Raw genomic sequence first — 27,561 nt, forward strand, 5'->3', positions numbered from 1 at the left:
AGGGGGACAGGTTTGGGGAGAGAAGGGGACGAGAGAGAGAGAGAGACAGAGACAGATGGAAGGGGTTCGCCGACCCCTGGGCACGCCACCATGTGATCCTCCGCCAGTTGGATGGCCTGGTCCAGTGACGTCGGGTGGTGGCACTGGACCCACTGAACGGTCTTCTTGGGTTGTCTTGCGATGAACTGTTCCAGTACCACCTTGACGATGATGGTCTCAACGTCGCTTCCGTTGGCCATCAGCCATCTGCGGCAGGAGTCCCGGAGCTGTTGCACCATGACGAAGGGTCGGCCGTACTCTACAAGGCTCAGGGACCTGAACCGCTGGCGGTGTTGTTCAGGGGTTTGGCCGACCCGCTGAAGAATGGCGAGCCTCAGGTCTTCATAAACCAGGAGATTCTGGAGTGGCAGTTGGTGGGCGGCTATCTGCGACTCTCCCGATAGCAGTGGTTTGAGCCGCATGGGCCAATCCGCGCGGGGCCATCCCCTGGCCTCGACAGACCTCTCAAAAATGTCCACGAAGGCCTCCGGATCATCCTGGGGCCCCATTTTATTGAGAGGTAGGGGCAGGGCGAAGGCCGTAGCTGGAGAGGGGACAGCCCGAATCTCCCGGTCGAGCCTGCTCCGGAACAGCTCGTGGTCTTCTTGCTGGCCTTGGAGAAGCAGCTAGAAGCGTTGATCTTGCCCCTCCTTTACGGCCAGCAGGGCCTGATGTTGCTCACTGTGAAGAACCGCGAGCGATTGAATAATCTCCGCAAATAGCGTTCCTGGCAGGGTCTGCATGGCGGCGCCAGTCTTCTTCCTTCCCGGGTTTCGGCACCAGTGTGATAAGGTTAAGTGTGTGTGTGTGTAAGGAAGACAGGGTCGGCGTGACTGGGACTCGCACTTTATTAACTCCGAAAATGAAAACAAACGAAAGGTGCGCCTTCACCGTAGTCTGCACTGCAGCAACGTTCATTAAACGCTTTCCGCTGTACCAGCTCAGTTCACTCAAACGAACACTCTTTCCGCTGTATCAGGTCTCAGTTCACTCAGACGAACACTCTTTTCCGCTGTTTATCTCCAGCTCTCAGACACTGCGTAGCGTGCGAGTCCCAAGTCCTTCTCTCTCACCCACTCTCTCATTCCCGCTGGCTTATATGCGGTCTCTCCATGCCAATCACTGCAATCAGACACAGGTGTTCATCATCTGCACTTGACCTACTTACTCACCACACAGCTCGCTGGTTCCTCTCCCACTACAGACTTCGCAAAACCACGCCCCCCTCGCCACCATAACGTTTACTCATCAAAATATTTTAAACAATTTCAACTTAAATTATACAAGATCCAACTCGTTTTTTTAAAGTCAGTTTAATATAAGTTAAAGTTGCTTGTACAGCGATTTGAATATGCTAAAAAATAATGTAAGTCAGCAATTGAAATTTATAGTAAAGTTTACAGTGTAGTAACAATAAAATTATGCACTTTTGGGGGATTTTAGGTAATTTAGTTCATAGATCTTATGTAAATTTCTTTATTTCAGTATCTTTGTATGAACAAATACTCAATTTTTGGACCTTAACTACATTATAAATATACACTTCTATAAATTTAAACATTTCTGCCATCTGGTGAAAAAAGAACAAGACTTTCATGTCAGGCCCAAATCAGGTTATGACAATAATGGCCAGTAGATGGCTGAAGTGTTTCATTCAGCTATACATGCTGTGAAAGACTTCTAGATTTCATTCTTAAAGGGATACTTCAGGATTTACCATTAAGCTTTGTATCAGTAGAAAACCAGTAGTATTTTCGAATTACTGTGCTTCTCCCCCCTCATATCCCCCTGATATGAGAGATTTATGTATTTTTAGTCTGGGAAAAATCCTCCGATGACGCAAAAATCGTCATTTTGCGTCATCGGAGGATTTTTGTGCCAGAGGCTTAAAACTACAGCCAGTACAAGTAGCTAGTTCCACATGATTTCACCACGCCCATATGGGGCGGGATCTCACTCACAGACTGTAAAGATAGTGTCAGCCATCTTTCCGTAGAAGCTAAGCTAACAGGCTCTTGGTCTGTGTAGAAAGTTTGTATAGTAGTCTAATCACGATGGCGAAAGGTAGTTTTGAAGTTGAAATGGCAGAAGGGGATTTCGAAGATCTGTTGCGCGAATCTGATGCTCACGGCTACCTGTACGAGCCGCAATACAGCGATGAACAGTTGCGGGAGATGGAGGAACAAGAGGGGGCCGGAGCAGCTGCTGCAGCAGGGGAGCAAGACCTGACTCGAGCCCGGCCAGACTCGAGCTGTGGCGGACTGGTGGTGTCAGTGCTCTCACTGTGCGCCTATGGAAACAGATAGAGAGTCCTATTGCTGTCGCGAATTTCAGCGATGTCATTTTCTTCTGGACGAGATAAATTGGAAACGCCAGCCAAAGCCCGCAGGGACAAATGGATGGCTTAGTGTAAAGTGAGTATTTGGTTTGTTTTTCTTTTTTTTACTAAGACTTAATGAACAGAGTTTGGACACTCGGCGTTATCACAATGTTCTTCACGCGTAGTCAGCTAAGCTATTGTTGTTATATTTACATCTATGCTAGCATACTGTATGTGCAAATAGTTTGCATTGCTAACGTTGTGCTTAACGTTACTGTTTTGTAGACAATACCACCGACGACTAACAGCCTACCTTCACTTTATGGAATGGGTCCTGCATGGCGAGAGACATAGTAAAGGCTATCGTCTCGTTTTGCCCACCTGTGTTGTCCAGGATATCAGACGGAGATATACAGCTCCTGACGGGCAATACTGTGAATATAAGGAAACAGCTGAAGCTCTGGAAGAGCTTGGAGTGTAAAACTGTTAATATTAATTATTTTTTTAATTAAAAGTTATAACTCACATTGGTTGTGGTTCTTTTTATAAACCTTTACTGTTACTAGAGTATGTATTAGCCTAGAGAATGTGTGGAGAAATTTTTCGGATACTGCCGCCTGTAACCGGTATGCGTGGTTAGGGAGTGGCCTGGCCTTGTAAGGGCAGCAAAGCAAGTGCATTCTGGTAGTTGTTGTCTTTCAGCCACATAAGTAAAAAATACATTTTCTGCCTTTTCTCAGTCTAGAATGCTTCAATTTCAAAAATAATTTCACATTTCTACTAAATAAATGACCACTATTAAATACACATTCATCTTCCCAGAACTGAAGTATCCCTTTAATAGCTTGGATGTTTATTTGGACTTTATCCAACTATTTTTTGTCAAATAACTATTATTTGTCAAACCGACAAATATCTTCTGTGAAAGTCTCAAGACCGAAAAATTGTCTAATCATTGCATTTGGTCTGATATGATACACACATATATATATATATATATACATATATATATATATATATTCATACCTGCCCGCACCCTGCTCACGCAAACATCACGCTTTGACATTGTGTTCTGTAAGACTATCCAGAGTTGTAGAACCACAAGGTGTGTTCAAAATCATTTGATTCATCCCATTGAGACATGAGAATTCATGCAGCGTGATAGTCACAGTGCACTATGGGTATTCTCTAGCAGTTTAGCGTATATTGGTTGTACACTCATTATTGCACCGCAAACAAACAGCAGTCGCCTTTTACAGTTCATCCTAATCCAAAACAACGAGCTAGATCCACTGCTGGATCCATTTAGTGACGTAGTTTGTCACAAACTGCTTTAACAGCTTTATTTGGACAATCCATAATCGTAATCCATATGACAGACATAGGGTCAAAACCAGAGCAAACGATCCAAATGTACAATAAAAGGTATCACACACAGCTGTACGAAATCACACAATCATGGGAACAGACAATGGATACCATAAAATTAAGTTAATAATAGAAAAAAGCCCAAGAGTCAGGACAAGTGCCCTCTGATGGAGATTAAAAATACTTTAGCTAGCGGATGTGCCACAGCCTCTCCCTGAAGACCACCAAGGCATAGCTGGGGACCACAACGGCGGAGCAGAAGACCACCAGCGCAGATCAGACTGGCCAGATGATTCTTATAGAAGATGAGACAGAACGTTGGTTAAAACAGGCAGAAAGGTCAGTAATTACCAAAGCAAGCAGGGTTTTTGAATGTGACCTCCGTGATCTTGACAGGACAGATAGAAAGCTCAGGGACAACCGTTGTCGTCGTATCTAGGCAGACAGGGCTTTCACAGGCAACCACTGTAGTCATAGCAGGACAGACAGATGATGAATCAGAGACTTCATCATTGATCTCCTTGACCATAGCAGGACATACTGAGAGTTCAAGTACAGTAGTCGCAGCCTCAGATAAAATTAGGTCAGGTGCCGCTGCCTCGGGAGAAACGGATAAAGCGTTCATGGCCCAGACACATAGAATCACCATCGATGTAACTGGGAGTGCAATCAACGGTGGGAGAACCTCTGAGACCTCCAGACTCAATACCACCGGATTCGGATGCACTAGACTCAAGGACGATGTCAGGACCACTAAGATGCCAACTGCTCGCATCGACATTAACGGTAGGTCCGCCAAACTGGAAGCCAGTCTCAAACGCCTAAGGACCACCTTTATAGCTTTAGGTGGAGCGTCAATGTTGGCTGGAGACTCTGGATTTGGGACCACTGGACCCGGAAGCGCTGTGAGCACTGGACCTGGGATCAGACTTGCTGGAAAACGTTGTGCTAACATGGTAAGTAACACGCAGTGCTAACATGGTAAGTAACACGCAGAGCTTGATGCAAAATATCCCCCACAAAAAAAAATGAAAGTTTAGGGGAAGGTTCCTCCTCTACCTCCTCCACATTAAAAGGAGAACTTCTCAGCTGCAATGACAAATCAATATAATGTGTCGAAGTCCAGTCTGGGTCCTGTAGCAGCATAATAAAATTGAGTGGCTCAGACAACCCTCCCCCAAAAAAGATCATATGGGGAATCTTGTACATGTTGGTTGAGTGAGCCAACTCAATGTCCAGTACATGATCCTTGATGCTGCGTTCTCCTTGTTGGAGATGCATAATTCTCACTGCTGGATCCATTTTAGTAGTCTTCTGTCACAAACTGCTCCGAGACTTGGGTTGACGATCCAAACGCAGCTTTATTTGGACAATTCAGAATCATAATCCATATAACAGGCATGGGGTCAAAACCATAGAGCAAACAATCCAAACGTAGAGTCCAAAACCACAGGCAAAAAAGGATATCCAAGACAAGGGAAATCAGGTTACAGGCACTCAAAATAGCAGTGTAACACAAGACTATGCAAAGTGAGAATGAAAATACAGGGCTTTTACAGGCAGACTTTAATAAGGGTAATCACACACAGCTAAACAAAATTACACAATCATAAACAATCAATGGATACTGGGAAGTGAAGTTCATAATGGAAAAGCCCAGGAGTCAGGAGGAGTGCTCTCTGGTGGAGATTAAGGGCACTCCAGCTGGTGGATGTGACAGTCGTAACCGTAATTAAGAGATGGCAACCCGTGACGTTCTACCCGGAGCTGTTCACGTCCTCACTCAGATTTATGCGTTTCTATGTCAACAGTATCAATGCCAAAATGACTCTACAGCAGTCAGGTGGAACAAGAGCTCTGAAAGTTATTTATATTCATTATTATTGTAATGTGATGTAGGGTGACCACCCGTCCCGCTTTGTGTTGTACTGCACAGCATTTTTACCCCTTGTCCCGCACGTCGCATATTAAAAAAAATGTCCCGCATTTTCACCAGTCTGTTGGTTTTTAATTATCATAAGAAAACGTGCATGCGCTCTTTTGCCTTTGTAAGCGCTTCGTCAGACGTACAACAGCCGTTTTTTAAATCCCATCCAATGGTTGAAAAGAAAGGAGTAAACCCGTCACTAGTAGGTTGTGACGGCTGTCAATCAAAATGTGGATGTGGAGCGGTGATTCGTTCCATGTGTTGTTCCTATAAGAAAACAAATGGATAATTCGGTAAATTAAAAATTTACAAGGCGGCATAATGGCAACATGGCCCATTTTATATATTCTTAATATATAAGACCGTCAATTAACTAATTTCATGTTGTTTTATATTTTATTTGTTTATTTATTTTGTTGGATTTTAGTTGGACTTGGTCAGAAATGTTTCAAAAATAGTTATCTGCTTGATGCCTGCAGATGCATGAATGTTCAACAAAAGTTGAATTTAAATGATATGTAAAATAAAGACATTGTTACATTGTGATGTAATGGTGTTTTCTAGTGGTGTTTTCTAATGTGATGTTCTTTGAGACGTAAGGTAATTTAACGCAGTCTTTCATCTGATGCATTGGAGACACAATGAAGGAAAGGTGGTATCTCATTCTTTCAAAGCTAGCTTGCTAATGCTAGCCACTCTGAAATTGTGCCTGCTCTACCTTTAAACTTAGAATAACTTTTTTTTTCTTAAAGTAAAAAAAAAAAAACTATTGGCATAGACATGCACTAAATGCCACAGATTTTAGAATTCATTTAGTCTTTTAATATGAATTTTTTCCAAGGATGAAGTTATCTGTGTTTCTCTGTATGTAGACTGACGTTCGTCAGATGATCCAGGACAGAATGAAGAGGATTAAAGAGATCCAGCACTCAGTAGAGCTGAGAAAGGTGAGTGGAGGTTAAAATGTAAAATTGATAATGCATTTTAATATTTCAATCAGCTTCCTAAAGGTTCTCGATTAAATGGATAAAACTTAATAGATTAACCTTCTAATCATTCTCATTTATCAGAAAAACACAAAAAAAGATAAATCATTCAGTGATACGATTTTCAATGTTCTGATTGGCTACATTGAGAAATGTCGGTCTGATCGGATGGAGATGATAGAGGAACAGCAGAAAGCAGCAGAGAAACAGGCTGAAGATCTCATTAAAGAGCTGCAGCAGGAAATCACTGAGCTGGAGCAGCTCTCACACACTGACGATCATCTCCGTCTCATACAGGTCTGTCAACATCTCTCATCAGTCATCATGTACAATATTACAGGACAAACTCTCTGTTCACAAACCTGATGAGCTGCTTGACCATTGTATTTGTATCAATCTTTTAGAAATTGTACAAAAGAAACTGAAACGGTAATTGTAGTATACGGAGTACAATTCTAGCCGTTCCAGTTGTTACCGCTAGGGGGTGATTATGCTTGTGTTGTGTGGGAATTACCTGTTGCAGTAAAATGTTTTGTCCTGTTGGATAGTCAGGTCATGCTGATGTAATCCTGTAAAATAAGCAGTTATTAGTAAACCGACCCTCATGCATTCCTCTCTCTTGTGTGGTTTTATATACCAAGTTACCACAGTAATAGTCCGATTTGAAAAATTTGTTAACTGTGTTAGTGCCACGAACTGGCGGTGTATATAAACACGAAGAAGGCTAATTAGTTCAGACAGTCTCTTTACTTGATGATTCACTAGATGATCAACGAAGTTGGCAGGAGAAGGTACACCACATCTATTCACAGACTAGACCGAACAATGATAAACAAACAGGTGTACAGGTGATAATGAGTGAACAGCTGAACATAATGAGTAACCAAGACAACAAATGACAAACTCAGGCAGAAGGTGGTGTGACAGTTAGAAAGGTACTGTGTAAAATATACTAAATTTAAGTATAAATTAACAACATATTTAACAGTCTTCTCTCTCCTGCTGTAGATGTGCTCATCCCTGGACAGTCGTCCCCGCACCAAGAACTGGACTGAGATCAGGATTGACTCTGATGTGAATGTGAACTCTCTGTCCAAAGCTCTGGCTCAACTGAAAAAAACTCTAGATACAATAATGGAAAAACTCAATCCAGCTGGTATGTGAATATCAAATACAGTAGATTTTTGTCAGTATTTTTTTTCAAGGAATATTATGGGTTAAGTGGAGACTGGTCAATAAAGGGCGCTAGGGCGCCGCCCTCCATGAGCCATTTCATTTCACAGATATATTCTCCATCTGTAATATTCTCCGTCTGTAAATGTTAGAAAATCAAACAAATATGTCCATTTCACTGTCAGGAGAGGACGAGCTTCTGCAAGTGAATCTCCGCTAAAATTCAAGCTTCTGTTAATGAGCGCACATGCGCGCCAAACAGACGGAGCACAATAGAATAGAGCTCAGGCGTAGACGTCATGGAACGGTGCATTGTGGGTAACGGCGACCATTTTAGAGGTAACGAAAAGGCCGGTGTGGAATAAGGTAATAGGCCTATGTCACACTTCCTGCTTCCGGAACGCGGGGTAGGGATACAGAACTTCCGGTCAACAGTATTTCTCAATAAGGATTTAGATTATCAGCCATAATGTCCAAACCAGGGATGCCCAACCCTGCTCCTGCCGATCGACTGCCCTGCACAGTTTATCTCCAACCCTAATTAAACACACGTGCCTTTGATTTTCAAGTGATCCTGAAGACCTTAATTGGTTGCTTCAGGTGTGTTTGATTAGGGTTGGAGATGAACTGTGCAGGACAGTCGATCGGCAGGAGCAGGGTTGGGCACACCTGGTCTAAACCATCCGAAGTCTAAACCATCTTGAGCTATGAGGTTGTGAAACAAAGGTTTTCGCTCCTGTAGAAGCTATAAGTTTGTATGAATTCAACCTTGTTTTAAGAAAAACGTGTTTTATCCGCGATCTTATGAAAAAAAAAAAAACTATACTACCCACAATCCTAAGCGTAGCAGCAACGTCTGCTGATTGGTCCAACTCGCTGTTACCATAGAAACGCTTTCTCTACTGGCGAAGGACAGGCTACACCCGCAGCTGTTGTTGTAGTGTACCGGGTTGCTCTGCATCAGGACGTACACAGCCATACCTCAGCTTTCACGCTTTCCCACTTGAGAGTTTTCATTTACCATCCGAACCACATCGCCATATGTGACTTCAGGCAGGTTGCGGAGAGATTTAGTCCAGCGGTATCTATCGGACTCCACCAAAGTAAAAAGCTAACCAGAAGAGCCGTATCCCCACTAAAAGACGAACTTCCGGTCTTCAATTTTTTCGTGACATAGGCCTATAGCGTAACCGGCCAAGTTTATTGATTTAAAAACGATTGTATTGCTCCAGAATGAACAGAACTGTGTCCATGGCAACTCTCTGTTTTTCATGGCAACGGTGTGTTATACTTAGCAGTGGTCTGTTATCAAGAAATAACAGACCGCATTCAACATTAGTATTCAACCAAGCCATGTAATAACAATTAAACTACAGAGCTCCAGCAATAGAATAATATGTAAGCTATTAGTAATAAAGCATTTTAACATTTAAGCTACAGAGCTACAGCTTCAGCAACAGAATACCATATAAGGTCCAGTACAGAGTAGACTATAGCTAGAAATTACCACTGCATTTGTGTATCTATTGGCTGATGCTTTCTAGAAGTGTGGTACAAATTATGCCATAGCTTGTCAGTATTACACTAACCTAGTCTATCCACCAAAATCTAGATGAATAAGCGAGGTGACATTGCTAATCGAGAATTGATATGCTGATTTGGCTAACAGCAGCTACATCAGTATAACAGCTTGCTCCCAAAACACAGCAACGTACTTACTGCTTTAAAGCAACACTATGTCGTTTTTGTGGTTTTTGCTCTTGGGGTCCCCCTACAGTTGGGAAACAGTATTGTCTTCTACTACTGTCGTGAAATCTGTCATCGTTACATCAGGGGATACACGTGTTTTTGTTGACAAGCCAATACCGTCTTGAGTTCTCGCGAGTTCTCACGTCTTTGGCAGACTGCCAGCGTTGCGTGTGAAATGTCTTCATCCCAGGTACATTGGCATACATTTCAGCATGTCATATTAATATAATTGCATGGGTTTTACTTTTTTTTCAAACGTCAAAAGATCGCGTATTTTACGTTTACAAGACAGCGCCATTATACTAGCCTATTGGCTACTGTTTTACATAACGGATATGCTAATTCAATGTTTGTGTGGTAGGTAATGGCCATATATCGTCAATATTATAATATCAAGCTACCATAGATGAATCTGCAAATTTGAAAATCGATTTGCATTATAGCCTGGGGCAAGACACTTTCACCAGAAAAATAAATAAACATGACTACCAGCCTGCATCCTGAAAGATTATTTATTAGAACCATCGTAAACTAGCATGTTAGTGTTTAACGTTACTGGCGACCAGATTGATAATTCGCTACTCTACTAGCATTACTTGATTCATGATTTCCATTACACGAGAGTAGATGTTAAAACTTCATGCTGATTTGTACTCGGCTTTCGCCAAGATAATCACCAACTAAGACGTAGCTTTACAGTAACCTATGCTTCTCCATCCATTTACGCTTCTTTCCATCTAGTGACGTGAATCTTCTGTCTGGTGTTAATACAGTGTATTCCGCGTCAGCACACACAACGGCTGCAACCACAGTGCGGTCCCCCATAACAACCCTCTGGATTGAGCGGAGTAGGGAACATCTCTAGGGTCTTCAAGTGGGCACCTTCCGTCCTCAGTGTTTCGTCGACTAGCCCACGACACCTCAAGAGGGCTCGACAGTGACTCTGGCGTCCCAGAGTCACCCCCCTCCGTCCCCCACTCAACTCAGCCCAGCTCACTGACCTCAACTTCCCTCTTGCTGCTGAGACCTAACCACAATCTCACAATCTCTCCGCAACCCAACCATACGCGCCAACCCGTTTGACTAAGGCTGTCGAGCCCCACTGGTGCGTTAATATGCAGTTTCAGTGGCAACGGTTCCGTATGGCATACCACCTACCACAAAACACAATATCTGCCCAACCACCCGTCATTCACGCAATATACACAGGAACGTAATGACTGTAAATACTATACAACCTATACAAATAAACCAACAGTTGCTGCTGAGACCTAACCACAATCTCACCGCAACCCAACCATACGCGCCAACCCGTTTGACTAAGGCTGCCGAGCCCCACTGGTGCGTTAATATGCAGTTTCAGTGGCAACGGTTCCGTATGGCATACCACCTACCACAAAACACAATATCTGCCCAACCACCCGTCATTCACGCAATATATACAGGAACGTAATGACTGTAAATACTATACAACCTATACAAATAAACCAACAGTTGCTGCTGAGACCTAACCACAATCTCACAATCTCTCCGCAACCCAACCATACGCGCCAACCCGTTTGACTAAGGCTGTCGAGCCCCACTGGTGCGTTAATATGCAGTTTCAGTGGCAACGGTTCCGTATGGCATACCACCTACCGCAAAACACAATATCTGCCCAACCACCCGTCATTCACGCAATATACACAGGAACGTAATGACTGTAAATACTATACAACCTATACAAATAAACCAACAGACCTTTCAAGTTTTCAAGAATTCTACGAAACCGTAGCATGGCGGCCTGTACACAGCCAGCTAGAATCTTTCCGTCTCAACCACAGCCAGTTGCTGATCCTTTCTGCTGCTTCAGATAAGTTCTTTACTGTACGACGCAACTCTTGGCCACTGAATCCGACGTCTCTGAGGAACCGGGTTGTAGAGTGTGCCACAAAACCACGACAACCCACTTCCACTGGATAAACCTGGACTCTCCATCCTCGCTGTTCTGCTTCAGTGGCCAGATGAGCATACCGCAGTTTCTTCCTCTCATATGCCTCATCTACCGCATCCTCCCATGGCACTGTTAACTCTCAGTTGAACAATGCGTGCTGATCCAGACCACAAAACAATATCTGGCCGTAGGTTAGTGGTGGCAATCTCAGGTGGAAAAATAAGCCGTTGATCAAGATCAACCAGCATATTCCAGTCCCTAGCAGCTTCCAGTTGTCCTGGGCGAGAATTGGTGTTAGCACCTTTTCTTGGTGGTTGCTCGACTGGGCGGAGGAATATTGTCTTCTGCGTGTAATGTTTTGCTAGAACAGGCGGCAATTTATTGGTCATACTACGCTTGCCTTCCAATGCTAAAGCCAAACATCGCAATACTTGGTCATGGCGCCAAGTAAACCGACCCTGGCTAAGAGCCACCTTACATCCTGTCAAAATGTGCCTTAATGTGGCAGGTGATGAACACAAAGGACAAGATGGATCCTCTCCTACCCAGAGGTTTAGGTTCTGCGGTGATGGGAGAACATCATATGTTGACCTAATAAGGAAACTGATCCTACTCTCTTCCATTGACCAAAGGTCTTGCCAGCCCATTTTGCGTTGTTCCACACTCTCCCATCTCATCCACTCTCCCTGCTTGGCCTGGGAAATGGCCTTTATACATCTCATCCTCTCCTCCTGCTTTCGCACCTCGTTGACTACCAGCTTCCTCCTTTGGGCTGGGCCTGCCTTGTGCCATTTAGGAGGAGCTAAACTGAGCCCAAAACCCCCTCTTCCATGCTGTACCTGTCCCACGATATCCCCAATTTGAAGGTCAGCCTTTGCCTCTACTACAGATTTCTTTGCTGACCACTTTCTACCAGTTTTTACCACAGGGGCTGTCTCCCTTACACATTTGTCACGTGACTCTGCTAAAGTCATTTCCAGTCTGACCTTGGTACACTTAAACTCCTCGGTTAAAGCAGAGACTGGCAGCTGCAATACTCCTTTACTATAAAGTCCCACTCTGCCGAGGCAGCGTGGAACTCCCAACCATTTCCTGATGTATGAACTTATTAACGCTTCCAGCTTATCCACTGTTGTCAAAGAAACCTCATACACAGTCAGTGGCCACAGCAACCTTGGCAGTAGACCAAACTGAAAGCACCAGAGTTTCAGTTTGCCTGGTAGAGCACAGCTGTTTATGCTCTTCAACCCTTCCACTGCTTGTCGTCTAACTTCTCCCACTCGAACTGTGTCCTTTAGATCCCCATCGTACCATCTCCCTAGACTCTTCACTGGCTTCTGAGAAACTGTTGGTATTGCCTCACCATTAATGAAGAATGTTTTATCTACTACCTTGCCTTTAATTATGGAGATGCTCCTTGATTTAGAGGGCTTAAATTGCATTCGTGCCCATTCAATATTATCTGTTAACTTCCCCAATAACCGATTAGTGCAGGCTACCGTTGTAGTCATGGTTGTCATGTCATCCATGTATGCTCTGATTGGTGGTAGTCGCATCCCAGAAGCCAAGCGCTCTCCTCCTACTACCCATTTTGATGCCCTAATGATTACTTCCATTGCCATGGTAAAAGCCAGTGGAGAAATGGTGCATCCTGCCATTATTCCAACCTCTAAGCATTGCCATGTAGTGCTGAATTCTGGAGTTGAGAAACTAAATTGCAAATCTCCAAAATAGGCTTTCACTAAATTTGTTATCGACATCGGTACCCTGAAAAAATCAAATGATGCCCAAAGAAGCTCATGTGGCACTGAACCATATGCATTAGCCAAATCCAGGAATGTCACGTGGAGCTCCTTCCTCTCCTTTTTAGCTGATTGAATTCGTTGCCAGATAACACTGATGTGTTCTAAGCATCCTGAGAATCCTGGAATGCCCGCTTTTTGAACTGAAGTGTCAATGAAGCCATTCTTTAATAGGTAGGTTGACAATCTCTGAGCAATAATGCTGAAGAAAATCTTTCCTTCGACGTTTAATAGTGAAATAGGGCGAAACTGACTGATGCTTGTAGCATCTTTTTCTTTGGGTATAAAGACTCCCCCTGCTCTGCGCCATGCTCTAGGTACAACCTGCTTTTCCCAAGCCACTTTTATCAATTTCCACAGAATTCGTAGAACTCCTGAAGCACTCTTGTACACTCCATTAGGCCCTGGAGATGATGAAGCCCTTGCCTTTCTCACAACCTGCTCTATCTCTTTCCACTTAGGTGCACAGACCTCCATTTGGTATTCTGGTGGATTGACAGGTGGGATGTCTGACGGAATAGACATAGGCTTATGCCTTTTTGCATCTGTATGTGTTTCCTCCAAATATCTCTCTAGCTCAACCCTAGATGCTTTTAAAGTGCCATTCTTCTCACTGGTGAATAACTTCTTTGCGAATTTGAAAGGATCTTTATAGAAATTAGCCCTCGCACGCTCCTTTTTGTAGCGTTTCCGTAGGCGCTCAGCTCTGCGTAATGTTGCAAGCTTATCTTTTATGGCCCTTTGTAAGAGATTGAGTCCCTCCTTCTGACTTTGTTCCGCTCTTTTCCATTGCTTCCTCAGCTGTCTCCTTTCTCTAACTAACCCTTCAATTTTCTGCTGCCGTCTAGACAATCCAGGAGTAGTTTGTACTTTTTCCTTCCTTTTTTCCACACCAAACCTCTCACTTCCATATGCGTAAATGATGTCCCCAAATTTATCCAGCTTCTTTTCAACTGTACCAGTTAATCTTTCTAATGCAAAGCATAGATCTGTGTTTACCGTGTCCCATGCAGTTTTCTCACAAGCTCTTGGCCATCTAACTCCAGGCCTATGCCCGTTGAGGTCCTTTTCTCTCTTATGCTGGTTAGTCTGACCGGGTTCACAAGAATCAATGTGTTCATCACTAACTGTGCAAACCCTCCTCTCCTCTATGACAGGGGTGCTGATATCCTGCGAACTGTGGTTTGCTTCCTGTCGCTGGATTTCATTCGACTGACTTGACTGACTTCGTAAGAAGTACTGATCAATGCGAGGCCCTTGTCCCTTCTCCCTCAAGCATTTCATTTTCCCTTGATGAATCTTCAAACCCCTGACCGTTGTCGCCTTGCTCCAGCCACAGACACAAGCTTGGAGTTCAATGGCTTTGCTAACTGCAGAACCTGAACTAGTCTTTTGTGAAGTACTCTCTATACTCATATCCGTTTCCATTCCAAAGTCGTTAACCATGTTGTCCACCATTGAGTCATCTTCCGCCCATGCTCTCGCAGACTCTAGGGGTATTTATGAAGATAAATGGAGGACCAGATAGATTCCGTAACATGGCCAGGCCATGTTATTCAGCCGTTTACATTTCGCGCGGTAGTCAGCTCCCTGACTCCCAGATTAATTTATAAATTTATAAACACTTTATAGATGACTGACTGCTGCGCTTGTGACAGGGTGCATGTTACTGAAAGAACGAGCATAGAGAGAGAGCCGGTCGTGCGCGCGCACACTCTCTCCGTTTTCAAACTGTCTTGCTCTCCCTCCAATATTGATCCTCGTTCGACCTTTTAATTTGTCACTCTTCCCTTTTCTTTTTTAGTCTCCTCTGACAAAACCTTTGCCTTCTTCCTTTTAGTTGTTGCTTGGGCCATGACAACAACATACAGACGGGTATCAAACGCTAGTTGGGCTCTCACGTCAGAATTTGAGGAAGTTGGGGGTGGTGGGGGAAGTGACGTATGCCGTAAATCAGTCGAATTTTGTAGTTTTTTTTTGTGCTCGGGTTCCTACCCGAAACCCGAAGTTACATAGAGCCAGTAAAAGCGATACAAACACTGTCAGGCTATGGCAGACGTGCCATTCAACCTATTGTAAGTTGATGTACCATCTCAAGGGTCTTGGAAATATATTATGAAGGTTGAAAAACTACATAGTGCTGCTTTAACGTTAATCTGAACAGCAGAACTTTAGTTAACTGCTAAATGAATACATTCGATGTAAATGTAGCTAGCTAGTTAACTCTGGCAGCTGAAAATCTATTGACCATGTGATAAAAATATCAGTTAGCTGTTAGCGCTAACAAAGCAAAGCAAAAAGACCACCACATATGATTTATGAGGCGTTTGCCCTGTCGATCGTGAGACCGATTACAGCAGTTCACAATACAGCAATACTGAACCATTTTCCTAAAAATAACCTAAATTAAACCTAATATTATCTAATGACCAACGCAATTACGTACTGCCTACTATACAGTACATCTACTTCCATACCGTGATTCCCACAATGCATCGCGACATGACGATCCCGAGCTCTATAGTAGCGCAATAATTCGGACTAAAACATAGAAAAGCTATTGCTAAAATATTTGTTGTTGGAGACAATAAATGTGCCATATGTGGAATTTTAAACCTACAAGTATAATTTTATGATAGAGACCATTATAAATGGGGTAATCAAATGCAGGCTAATATAATTAGTTTGTTTTTAAAATGACTAAAAGGCTAAACTAAAAATGAAAATAAAAACAAAGCATTATTTTTGTTTTTAGTTTGTAATGTTACAATGTTAGAATGTAATGTGATTTTAACCACCTTTTTTAACACAATATATTGCATAGCCTAAATTACATTCCCTATTTGTTTCCATATCCTTCAATATCAACATTGTTTGGATATCATTGAGCAGGATGTGAAATATTTTTTTTTTTAATAAATACAGATTTTCTTTGTCCAAATAGAAAAACGTAGAAAGTACTAGATATATATCATATATACAGAGATATGATTTTTTGGCCATATCGCCCAGCCCTAGGTGCAATGTGTAATATTTCTGAGGATCTATTGACAGAAATACAATATAAGTTCCATAACTATGTTTTCAGTGGTGTATAAAGACCTTGGATAATGAACCGTTATGTTTTTATTACCTTAGAATGAGACATTTATATCTCCATAACCGCGGGCTCCCCCTACTATGGAGGTCGACATATTGTGTGGTCATGTTTCTAGCGTAGCCGACAGCGAACACACAGCGCGTTTCCTCACTACCTTGAAAAATAAGTTTTCAGTGGTGTATAAAGACCTTACTTAATGAACCGTTATATTTGTATTAGCTTAGAAATAGCAGTTTTTTTTTCTACATACACCGCGGGTTCCCTTACATTGAATGCGCTGACATGTTTCTACAGAGTAACGAAACGCGTTTGTCCGTTTAGGGCCAATGTGGCTCTTAGTTCGTGCAAGGAAGCAAGCTTAGTTCAGTGAATATGAATTTCCTGTCGGCCACCGTAACTTTTGTTGGTTGCAAAACCTCACCACTAGATGCCGCTAAAAATCACACACTGCACCTTTAATTTTTTCCTTCTGTTAACTTTTTTCTTAAACACAGCCCTACCTAGAAAATCTTCCACCACTTAATCCAATTTAAGATCAGTTTGTAAATATTCGGTTTCAAAAATGTAATCATAAACTAACCCTGTCTATGTAAAGTTCTATCCATGTAAACAATTTAGGACAATTTAGGACAAGGACAATTTAGACACTTTACAGCTCAAACACATTTTTACTGAATTATTAATAGAAGAGCTTTCATAAAAAATACATGCTTCACTTTCTCTTACATCCTCAATGTTTGTTCCAATGACCTCTATTTCAGTATGTTTACTGTAAACACATTCTGCATGTTATTTTACAAACTGAGGGACAAGCAACATTTACATGCTATTGATGCCGTCGGTAGAGAGAAACGCACTGTTAATTAAAATTATTGCTATAAATAATTCATCATATTGTCATCTGTGTCCACAGGGTTGAAGTTTGCACAGAAGTATGCAGGTACAGTGTGATTGACACCACTTTCTTCAATACACTGGCAATAATTTGGAACTGTATTATATGCTGTACATCTGAAAATGTTTGTTCTGAAATTGATAATGTCTGATCTCTCTCAGTGGATGTGACTCTGGATCCTGATACAGCGAATCCACGTCTCATCCTGTCTGATGATGGAAAACAAGTCAGTGATGGAGACATTGAGCAGGACGTCCCAGAAAACCCAAAGAGATTTGATGTGCTTTGTTGTGTTCTGGCAAAGCAGGGATTCAGTTCAGGGAGATTTTACTATGAGGTGCAGGTGAAGGGAAAGACTGAGTGGAGTTTAGGAGTGATCAGAGAATCCATTACCAGGAAGGGGACGATCACACTGAGTCCTGAGAATGGAGTCTGGACTGTGGTTCTGTGTAATGAGAATCATTATAAAGCTTGTGAAAGTCCACCTGTCTCTTTATCTCTGAGAGTGAAACCTGAGAAGGTTGGTGTGTTTGTGGATTATGAGGAGGGTCTGGTCTCTTTTTATGACGTGCAGTCCAGATCTCATATCTACTCTTTCACTGCTCAGACTTTCACTGAGAAACTCTATCCATTTTTCAACCCATGCGATAATGACGAAGGTAAAAACTCAAACCCACTGATCATCACTCCTGTCAGTTAAAATAAAAATTAAGATAATCAGTCACTGACAAAACCTCAACTATAATGAAATATTATATTTTTGACATTTTACATAATGATTTAATATGTTGTGAAATTATACATCATATAGGCCTACTAAATTTCCAAACATGGTACTTGTCAGGGACGTCGTTAGGCCTATTCTAGGAGGGCTGAAGCTACCCCAAAATGTTCCTAAGCCCCCCTAAATGATAAGAACAATATGAATTCGATATCAATAACATCATTCATATTTAGAATTAGATGCAACCAGGAACGTGCACTGGTAGGGCTCAACCTGTGCAGAGCACATGCCCTTTTTGCTCTTACACTCAAGTGCCCTTTTTTTTGGTGGTGGTGGTGTTTTTTTTCTTCTTCAATAAATCAATGCTATTGCTATTGGTCACCCTTTACGTCTGTCCGTCTGTTTTAAAAATATTTAGCCAATGAAAGTTCTTAAAAAGAGTTTGTGTAAATCTTGTTCGATCCTCAAACTGTCAGTAAAACTGATAACTCCGCCCCCTCTATCGTGACTGAATGAACTGAAGCTCCGCAGCAGCCGCACAGCAGACAGCAGCTGAACGAAGTTTTGCAAGGCAAGGGTAAATAAAGATCTTGTTGTTTGAATAAGTACTAAACACTTTGTCTATAAAAGCTCATATTTTATTTATTTGATGTCTGACTGAGACATGTGGGACCTGAGAGAGAGGTCTAGGCTAGAATTTGCCATCTAGTCATAGCCAATACCCTACACTTAAAGGTGCAATGTGTAAAAATTTTGAGTATCTATTAACAGAAATGCAATATGACATCCATAACTATGTGTTCAGTGGTGTATAAAGAACTTAATAAACCGTAATGTTTTTATTACCTTAGAATGAGGCATTTATATCTACATAGGCGCGGGAATCCCCTTCTATGAAGGTTGACATATTGTGACGTCATGTTTCTACCGTAGCCGACAGCGAACAAACAGCGTTACAGAGCGCGTTTCGTCACTACCTTGAAAGAGAAGCCGCAGAAAGCTAGAAGCTAACCATAAACACCGTGAGTAGTGACTTTTCCCTTGTCGTTGGGATTGTTTCATGTAACTTAATTCTTCTCCATCGCTGTGTTATGGCTTTGCTATGGGATAAATGTGCTGGTTACGTTCGTGAGACAGCTGATTAGTACTCTTGTCATTGACCGTAAAACAGTTACAGGAATCACCAACCCGTCGATCTTGGAAGCATTTTGAGTCGATCGAGTTTCCAAAATCAGAGCAAAAAAGCCTATTGTGTGTAGTAAATGGTGTCTAGGGGATGCGGAGGCGCGCGCGCTGTTACAATCACGTCATTTTTGCCGCGCGCACCTTTGGGCTCATGCGGACACGTCCAGTATAAACAAGGCTTAACGCTTTAACCAGCTCAGCCACAGTAACAGCTCATATTAGCCAGCTAAACTTTTACTACCCTGTTAGAAAAAATATATAGTTGCATAGTTTCATGTGGTTCTTCTCCCTCGCTGTATTATGGGTTTGCTATGTGGGGAGAAATGTGCTGGTTATGTTCGTGAGACAATCAACTAATTACTATTATTAATTATATTACGTATTAAGACCCTTGATCCTCACCTGACTATGGATTTGTAAACTTTATCCATGATGTGGTTTATAATGGACTGTGGTACAGGAACTTGGTTTACTCTGGCTATTCTCTGCCGTCTCAGACGACGATGTTTGTCCCGTTTTAGCCACCGTAGCTTCTTCGAAAGGGAGGGGTGAGCGATGGGCTGAGCCCTTAGTGTAAACTCGCAACCGAACCGCTAGATGTCGCTAAAAGTCACACACTGCACCTTTAAATAGCCTGTGCATACAGGAGCATTTCATCTTTTATAAAATGCGATTTTGGCCAAATGTATTTTACAACAGGAAAAACTGAGCGCCTATATAGCTACAACAAACTTAACCCGTTGATGAAAATGTAACTTAATGTGATGCCGCCGGCGCCGTTTTAATGACGGACAAAATGCACATTTGCACACATTCGCTGGTCAAGAACCCCGTAACTGTATTTGAGTTTGACTTTTGTAAAATGTTAACAATATATTCATAAGTATTACAACAACATATAATTTGTTTTTACCATCGGAAAATCATAAGCACAGGCGCGCCCCCGCGCTGTTTCATACTGAAACTACACAAAGCGACTGAGTGATCCTTCACCTAGGTGACATATTTCTTAGAAATTTTCTTTGAATTATGATTGCTGATACACTTCATTTATAAACATTTCATCTTATGGTAATTATATTAACTTGTGGTTAATTCAAGGTTGTTGATATGCACTTATTCACTATATAGTTTTTTTAATCTATAGTAGGGGAGAGCGGGGTATGTTGTCACTTTTCACACTGTCTAACATTTACTGAGCACCATACATCACAATGGTATGAATGTCATACCAAATGAAAGAAGGAAGTCTTGGGCACATATGTTCTATTTATAACATTTTCATATCTTATCTCATTATAGAGTTGTAGACTGTAGAATAGAGAGTGTACACTTGAGACAATTTTCCCCTTCGGCGGGTAAGTTGTCACACTAGATTATCTAAAAATAAGAACACAACTACTTCAATATGAATATTGATTTTTTAATTTTTTTTATTTATGATATATTTTTTTTTTAAACCAGAGCTGGAAATATAAACAATTGTGCCTGGAGAACCTGGAAAAACAATTATTTAAATCCAAACAATGCACATTTCAATCAAAACACATTAAGTGGCAAGACCACTTTACTTTTAGCTTTAAACTCAAACGTTGTCTGGCTTGCACATCCATGATAACTGAATGGAATGCTGCAGATAACTTGTTTAATTTAACATGTTTAACCTCTGAACAAAACAGATGCCCTGTATCTGACTAATCAGACTCATCTCCAGAGTCACAATTCTGGCACACATAAATTGCCTGGCCGGAGGTGCAAGCATCATGGGCCCAATTGTTGCATTTTACACATTTTACCCAGGTCTCCTTTGGACGACTGTTTGAAAATGGCTCTACACAGACGAGGCAGAAGCACTCTTCATCATCTGATGATGACTCTTGTATGATTTTTCTTCTTTTAGCTGCCTTGTTCTTTGTTGGTCCAGATTTTGTCCCTTACTTCCCTTTCTTTTGGAACAGCTTTTTGCTAGATTTAGCCTTATTCTTTTCTATTTCTAGTTGCTGCTTCACTGGTGTGTCAGTAAGAATTTCTGATTTGCGTCGTTTTCTTCCTTTGCTGGCTGGTTTTCTGGGGCCAGCTTTTGGATATGGCGGGATGTCTTCTGGAGAAGGTAGGCCGCTGTCAGCAATAGCATTGCTGGGTAAGGGTGAGCTGGTGATAGCAGAAGCATAACTGGGCCTGCTAGGCAGGCCAGGGTTGGTGCTGGGGCCTGGCAGAGTAGAGTTATTATTGGGGCCTGGCAGAGCAGAGTTGGTGTTGGGGCCTGGCAGAACAGAGTTAGTGCTAGGGCCTGGCAGAGCAGAGTTGGTGTTGGGGCCTGGCAGAACAGAGATAGTGCTGGAGCATGGTAGAGCAGAGTTGATGCTGGGGCCTGGCAGAGCAGAGTTGGTGGTGGGGCCTGGCAGAGCAGAGTTGGTGGTGGGGCCTGGCAGAGCAGAGTTGGTGGTGGGCCTGGCAGAGCAGAGTTGGTGGTGGGGCCTGGCAGAGCAGAGTTGGTGGTAGGGCTTGGCAGAGCAGAGTTATTGCTGGGGCCCGGCAGAGCAGAGTTAGTGCTGGGGCCCGGCAGAGCAGAGTTGGTGGTGGGGCCCGGCAGAGCAGAGTTGTTGCTGGGGGCTGGCAGAGCAGAGTTGTTGCTGGGGCCTGGCAGAGCAGAGTTGGTGGTGGGGCCTGGCAGAGCAGAGTTGGTGGTGGGGCCTGGCAGAGCAGAGTTGGTGGTGGGGCCTGGCAGAGCAGAGTTGGTGCTGGGGCCTGGCAGAGCAGAGTTGGTGGTGGGGCCTGGCAGAGCAGAGTTGGTGGTGGGGCCTGGCAGAGCAGAGTTGTTGCTGGGGCCTGGCAGAGCAGAGTTGGTGGTGGGGCCTGGCAGAGCAGAGTTGGTGGTGGGGCCTGGCAGAGCAGTGTTGTTGCTGGGGCCTGGCAGAGCAGAGTTGGTGCTGGGGCCTGGCAGAGCAGAGTTGGTGCTGGGGCCTGGCAGAGCAGAGTTGGTGCTGGGGCCTGGCAGAGCAGAGTTGGTGCTGGGGCCTGGCAGAGCAGAGTTGGTGGTGGGGCCTGGCAGAGCAGAGTTGGTGGTGGGGCCTGGCAGAGCAGAGTTGGTGGTGGGGCCTGGCAGAGCAGAGTTGGTGGTGGGGCCTGGCAGAGCAGAGTTGGTGGTGGGGCCTGGCAGAGCAGAGTTGTTGCTGGGGCCTGGCAGAGCAGAGTTGTTGCTGGGGCCTGGCAGAGCAGAGTTGTTGCTGGGGCCTGGCAGAGCAGAGTTATTGCTGGGGCCTGGCAGAGCAGAGTTGGTGGTGGGGCCTGGCAGAGCAGAGTTGGTGGTAGGGCTTGGCAGAGCAGAGTTGGTGGTAGGGCTTGGCAGAGCAGAGTTAGTGCTGGGGCCCGGCAGAGCAGAGTTGGTGGTGGGTCCCGGCAGAGCAGAGTTGTTGCTGGGGGCTGGCAGAGCAGAGTTGTTGCTGGGGCCTGGCAGAGCAGAGTTGGTGGTGGGGCCTGGCAGAGCAGAGTTGGTGGTGGGGCCTGGCAGAGCAGAGTTGGTGGTGGGGCCTGGCAGAGCAGAGTTGGTGGTGGGGCCTGGCAGAGCAGAGTTGGTGGTGGGGCTTGGCAGAGCAGTGTTGTTGCTGGGGCCTGGCAGAGCAGAGTTGGTGGTGGGGCCTGGCAGAGCAGAGTTGGTGGTGGGGCCTGGCAGAGCAGAGTTAGTGCTAGGGCCTGGCAGAGCAGAGTTAGTGCTAGGGCCTGGCAGAGCAGAGTTATTGCTGGGGCCTGGCAGAGCAGAGTTGGTGGTGGGGCCTGGCAGAGCAGAGTTGGTGGTGGGGCCTGGCAGAGCAGAGTTGGTGGTGGGGCCTGGCAGAGCAGAGTTGTTGCTGGGGCCTGGCAGAGCAGAGTTGGTGGTGGGGCCTGGCAGAGCAGAGTTGGTGGTGGGGCCTGGCAGAGCAGAGTTGTTGCTGGGGACTGGCAGAGCAGAGTTGGTGGTGGGGCCTGGCAGAGCAGTGTTGTTGCTGGGGCCTGGCAGAGCAGAGTTGGTGGTGGGGCCTGGCAGAGCAGTGTTGTTGCTGGGGCCTGGCAGAGCAGAGTTGGTGGTGGGGCCTGGCAGAGCAGAGTTGGTGGTGGGGCCTGGCAGAGCAGAGTTGGTGGTGGGGCCTGGCAGAGCAGAGTTGGTGGTGGGGCCTGGCAGAGCAGAGTTGGTGGTGGGGCCTGGCAGAGCAGAGTTGGTGGTGGGGCCTGGCAGAGCAGAGTTGGTGGTGGGGCCTGGCAGAGCAGAGTTGGTGGTGGGGCCTGGCAGAGCAGAGTTGGTGGTGGGGCCTGGCAGAGCAGAGTTGTTGCTGGGGCCTGGCAGAGCAGAGTTGTTGCTGGGGCCTGGCAGAGCAGAGTTGGTGGTGGGGCTTGGCAGAGCAGTGTTGTTGCTGGGGCCTGGCAGAGCAGAGTTGGTGGTGGGGCCTGGCAGAGCAGAGTTGGTGCTGGGGCCTGGCAGAGCAGAGTTGGTGCTGGGGCCTGGCAGAGCAGAGTTGGTGCTGGGGCCTGGCAGAGCAGAGTTGGTGCTGGGGCCTGGCAGAGCAGAGTTGGTGCTGGGGCCTGGCAGAGCAGAGTTGTTGCTTGGGCCTGGCAGAGCAGAGTTGGTGCTGGGGCCTGGCAGAGCAGAGTTGGTGCTGGGGCCTGGCAGAGCAGAGTTGGTGCTGGGGCCTGGCAGAGCAGAGTTGGTGCTGGGGCCTGGCAGAGCAGAGTTGGTGCTGGGGCCTGGCAGAGCAGAGTTAGTGCTGGGGCCTGGCAGAGCAGAGTTAGTGCTGGGGCCTGGCAGAGCAGAGTTGGTGCTGGGGCCTGGCAGAGCAGAGTTAGTGCTGGGGCCTGGCAGAGCAGAGTTGGTGCTGGGGCCTGGCAGAGCAGAGTTGGTGCTGGGGCCTGGCATGGCAGGGTTCTGAATAGGGCGATCTGTGACGTAGGATGGTGCAAACTCGGTTTCCAAAAATACATCTCTGTTGTAAGGTTGAACCCCAGCCACCCTAAAGCCAGCCTGAATGTTCAAGGGGGTTGCAGCCAGGGGATAGGCAATTGCCACAATCCCAGGAATGTCATAAATTGACATTGTCTTCCCGGGGTTGTTCCTCATCCAGGCATCACATGCACTGTTGATGTGCCTCTTTAGTGGTCCCTAGACAGCCCTGTCTAAAGGTTGGAGCCGATGTGAGCAGTGGGGTGGGAATGACAGCATGGTTATGCCATTTTCTTTGGCATAATTGAGTCCATCAATGGACAGATGAGACTCGTGGTTGTCCAAAAGGAGTAAACAGGGCTTCTCCTTTGAGCACTTTGTATGTTCACTGAAATGTCTCAGGAAGTCAACAAAGTGCGTGTCTTTCATCCATCCAGAGGAATTTGCCCCTCCTTTGCTGCCAGGTTGCCCATTGATCAGGAAATGATCGCGGAAGTTGACACGGGGGAAAATAAAGTATGGAGGTATACTATTCCCTGTGGCTGAGATGGCACAGGCCAGTGTTACAAGGGTTCCCCTTTCAGCAGAGGTCAGTGACCCTACTTGTTTGAATCCACGTCTGGCCAACACTTTGTCTGGTTTATGTACAGCGGTGACCCCAGTTTCATCAACATTCCAAATGTCTCCTGGTCCAAACTCATATCTGTGTAACACATTCTCTAAGTTGTCAAAGAAAGCATTAACATTCTCTCTGTTGAAGCTACTTGCCCTGGCAAGGCTAGCAGCCTCTGGCTTTCTCAGTGACAGTGTTGTACCTGTATGTCGCTTTAAGAAGCCTGTAAACCACTCTTTGCTGGCCTTTTCTTTTTCTGCCCACAAAGGCGCAAACTTCAGCTGGTGTGCCACAGCAAACTGGTAGGCAAGCTTTCTGACCTCACTTGGCGACAGACCAAAATAAATGTCAGCTGACCTAGTAATGTACTCAACAAGCTGCTTTTCCAAAACAGGTGAAAAAATCTTCCGAGGCTTTGTATAACCAACCGTTGTTGTTGGCATGGCTGTCTGACTTTCAATGTCTTCCCTGGTAATCTTTTGACAATACCGAGTTAGAGTACGATAATTTATGTAAAAATCCTTCGCTGTACTTCTGATTGATTTGTTCTGCAACTTTACCTGCCTGACTGCCTTTAACATTATGTCAGGTGGTGTACTGCCATGCTCTGTCTTTCGTTGATAATTTCGAACCATCTTCCTTCCTTACTTAATTCCTGCCTTTCCTTCCTTCCTTCGAAAACCTTATTGCAATTACAAATAAATTAGCCTACAATATTACAATGTTTTTTGAGCATGTTCTAAGTGTTTTTTGTACAGGGGCAAGTTGTCACACGTGACGACTTGCCCCAAAGTCAGTGAGACAACTTGCCTCAAACCGACATGTGTGTTAATGTTGGCTAAATCTCAACATTAGCTCAACATAGCACTTTAGCTAAAGTATCAAAAGACTCGTTACTGTCTCCCCTGTTTTGTGCAAAAAAAATATTTTTAACATTCATACCTAACAAAGTTGTATTGCATAAAATGTAAAGTGCACATTTTTTACTTTTTAAGCAGAAAAATAAGAAAATTGTGCTAACCTCAGATTAGAGTGATCTTGACCACATGTGAACAGGAAGTTGACTATAGAAGAATTAGTCACACAAAGTGGCTATTTGATTTTTGAGATAGAGCCTCTAGTGTTGGAGTTATGAACAGTGTGACAACTTACCCCGCTCTCCCCTATTCTATACTCTCTGCTCGTCCCCACATGTATAAATGTAGTAAAATATGGTTTTACTACAGCAATGTTGTACATACATACATAAATTGTTTTATAACATTTCTAAAAAAAATTATAACTGATATAACTATTTTTTGTACTTATATGAATTTTGATTACTTGGTGGGGGAAAAAAAGGGAGGGGGTGCCCTTTTTCAGTTTCAGCACATGCCCCTCAAAAGGTCTGTGCACGGCCCTGGATGCAACAAATGATATATATCCAGCTACAAAAAATAGCCGAAAAGTCGGAAGTTGGACAGAAGTAGGCCTACAAAGAGTCGTGCTATCATGATGATGCACCGCACCGTCTCGTTGCATTGGTGTGACCTGTGGCAGCTTTCAGAGCGTTGCAGTCAGACCGGAGCGCTGCAAGTAACTGGAGGATTCATCTCGTCGTTACTCTATTGGTCTGAAGTTCAACTCCCTATGCACCCACCCGACCACAAACACCGATACACACGCTAATGGTGAATGGAAGATTGGTAAGTGTCGTGATACAGAGTGAAACTGCAAGTTGTTTTTAATTACCTGCTCACCTTTAGCTACGTTCTCTTGTAAATTAGTTAAAATCTCCCGGAATCTCGAGCTCCAAACCGTGTAGCGCGCGCACGGCAGAGAGGGAGAGAGCGAGAGACTTTGCGTGTGTGTGCGCATATAAAATATATGGATATGTTACTACAAATGTTTCCATTCGTTACAAACACCGCATTTAACAGTAAACATGGTTCTAAACATTATAATATTCACCATATTAGAGTAAACACTGATACTAGCCAAACATTACTTCTATATCATGTAGTGTTTTATTATCAAACATAAAAACATCCTCGTGTCGTACATGTATATTTCGCATTGAAAGGTAGCCTGCCTGTCTATAGTTCATATTTCAACTTCGTTTTAAGTTTCCATCGATTTCATAAATTTTAGTCTAGCAACAGCTCAACTGCAATGTTAAGTTTATGCAACAATAACACTAACTAATATAATTCATAATACATTTCTTACCTTAAATCTTTCTTGAATTCAGATCGCGTTTGAGGTAAATCCAATGTAAGCTCACAGCGTGTCTTCCAAACTCGACAAAAAGCAGAGGACTGTCACGGAACTGGTAAATAGTGAAGCGAGGATTCATGTGCAGGAAACTCAGGATCTTTATTAAACAAAACAAAACAAAACTCCCGTGGGGGAAACCAAGACAGGCATATGGCATCAAACAAGGAACACGAGGGAACATAGACAATGAACCAGCACAGGACTTCAAACACGGGGAGACTAAATAGGAAGCAAACAAAGGTAACGAACAAGGCAGGTGGGGCAAATCAATCAATAATCAGGTAACAAGATGGGAGGGGACAGACAGTTGACAAGAGAGCACATGGCACAAGGAATACAAGACAAGCCATGTGCTCACAACAAACCAGAATAAACACAAACACATGACAAACTGGGAGTGTCAGAGCTCTGTCACTAAACCAGATATAAACCAAACAGAGGTGACAGAACCCTGACAAGGACTGGTGAAGTGTGGTGCTTTGTTTTTGAGGTAATGACACGTTCGCATTCCTTCACGTGGAGATTTGCATATCAATCTCTTTTGCCCGTGTGGGCGTGGTCAAATTAAAACTAATGAGC

General features: G+C 44.3%; 1 protein-coding gene and 1 long non-coding RNA gene across 3 annotated transcripts in view; one reads left to right on the plus strand and one right to left on the minus strand.

Moving 5' to 3' along the window:
* LOC143725532 (E3 ubiquitin-protein ligase TRIM21-like) overlaps positions 1–18,435 on the plus strand; it is a 30,575-nt gene extending 12,140 nt beyond the window's left edge. For both annotated transcript variants that reach the window (XM_077218008.1, XM_077218009.1), the window contains 5 exons: positions 6,527–6,601; positions 6,725–6,937; positions 7,649–7,796; positions 17,311–17,337; positions 17,454–18,435. In XM_077218008.1, coding sequence (XP_077074123.1) covers positions 6,527–6,601; positions 6,725–6,937; positions 7,649–7,796; positions 17,311–17,337; positions 17,454–17,992 — 1,002 coding nt within the window. In that variant the 3' untranslated portion in view covers positions 17,993–18,435. The remainder of the gene's footprint in view (positions 1–6,526; positions 6,602–6,724; positions 6,938–7,648; positions 7,797–17,310; positions 17,338–17,453) is intronic.
* On the minus strand, positions 1,038–27,244 carry LOC143725567 (uncharacterized). The gene is made up of 3 exons (XR_013198258.1): positions 26,935–27,244; positions 7,155–7,209; positions 1,038–1,161 (listed from the first exon to the last, which is right to left on the minus strand). It is a non-coding gene; the product is annotated as an uncharacterized LOC143725567 (long non-coding RNA).
* Between the last annotated feature and the right edge of the window lie 317 nt (positions 27,245–27,561).

The sequence above is a fragment of the Siphateles boraxobius genome, unplaced genomic scaffold, assembly GCF_051911475.1.
Source record: "Siphateles boraxobius isolate OS27281-9 unplaced genomic scaffold, OSU_SipBor_1 77, whole genome shotgun sequence".
Lineage (NCBI taxonomy): Eukaryota > Metazoa > Chordata > Actinopteri > Cypriniformes > Leuciscidae > Siphateles > Siphateles boraxobius.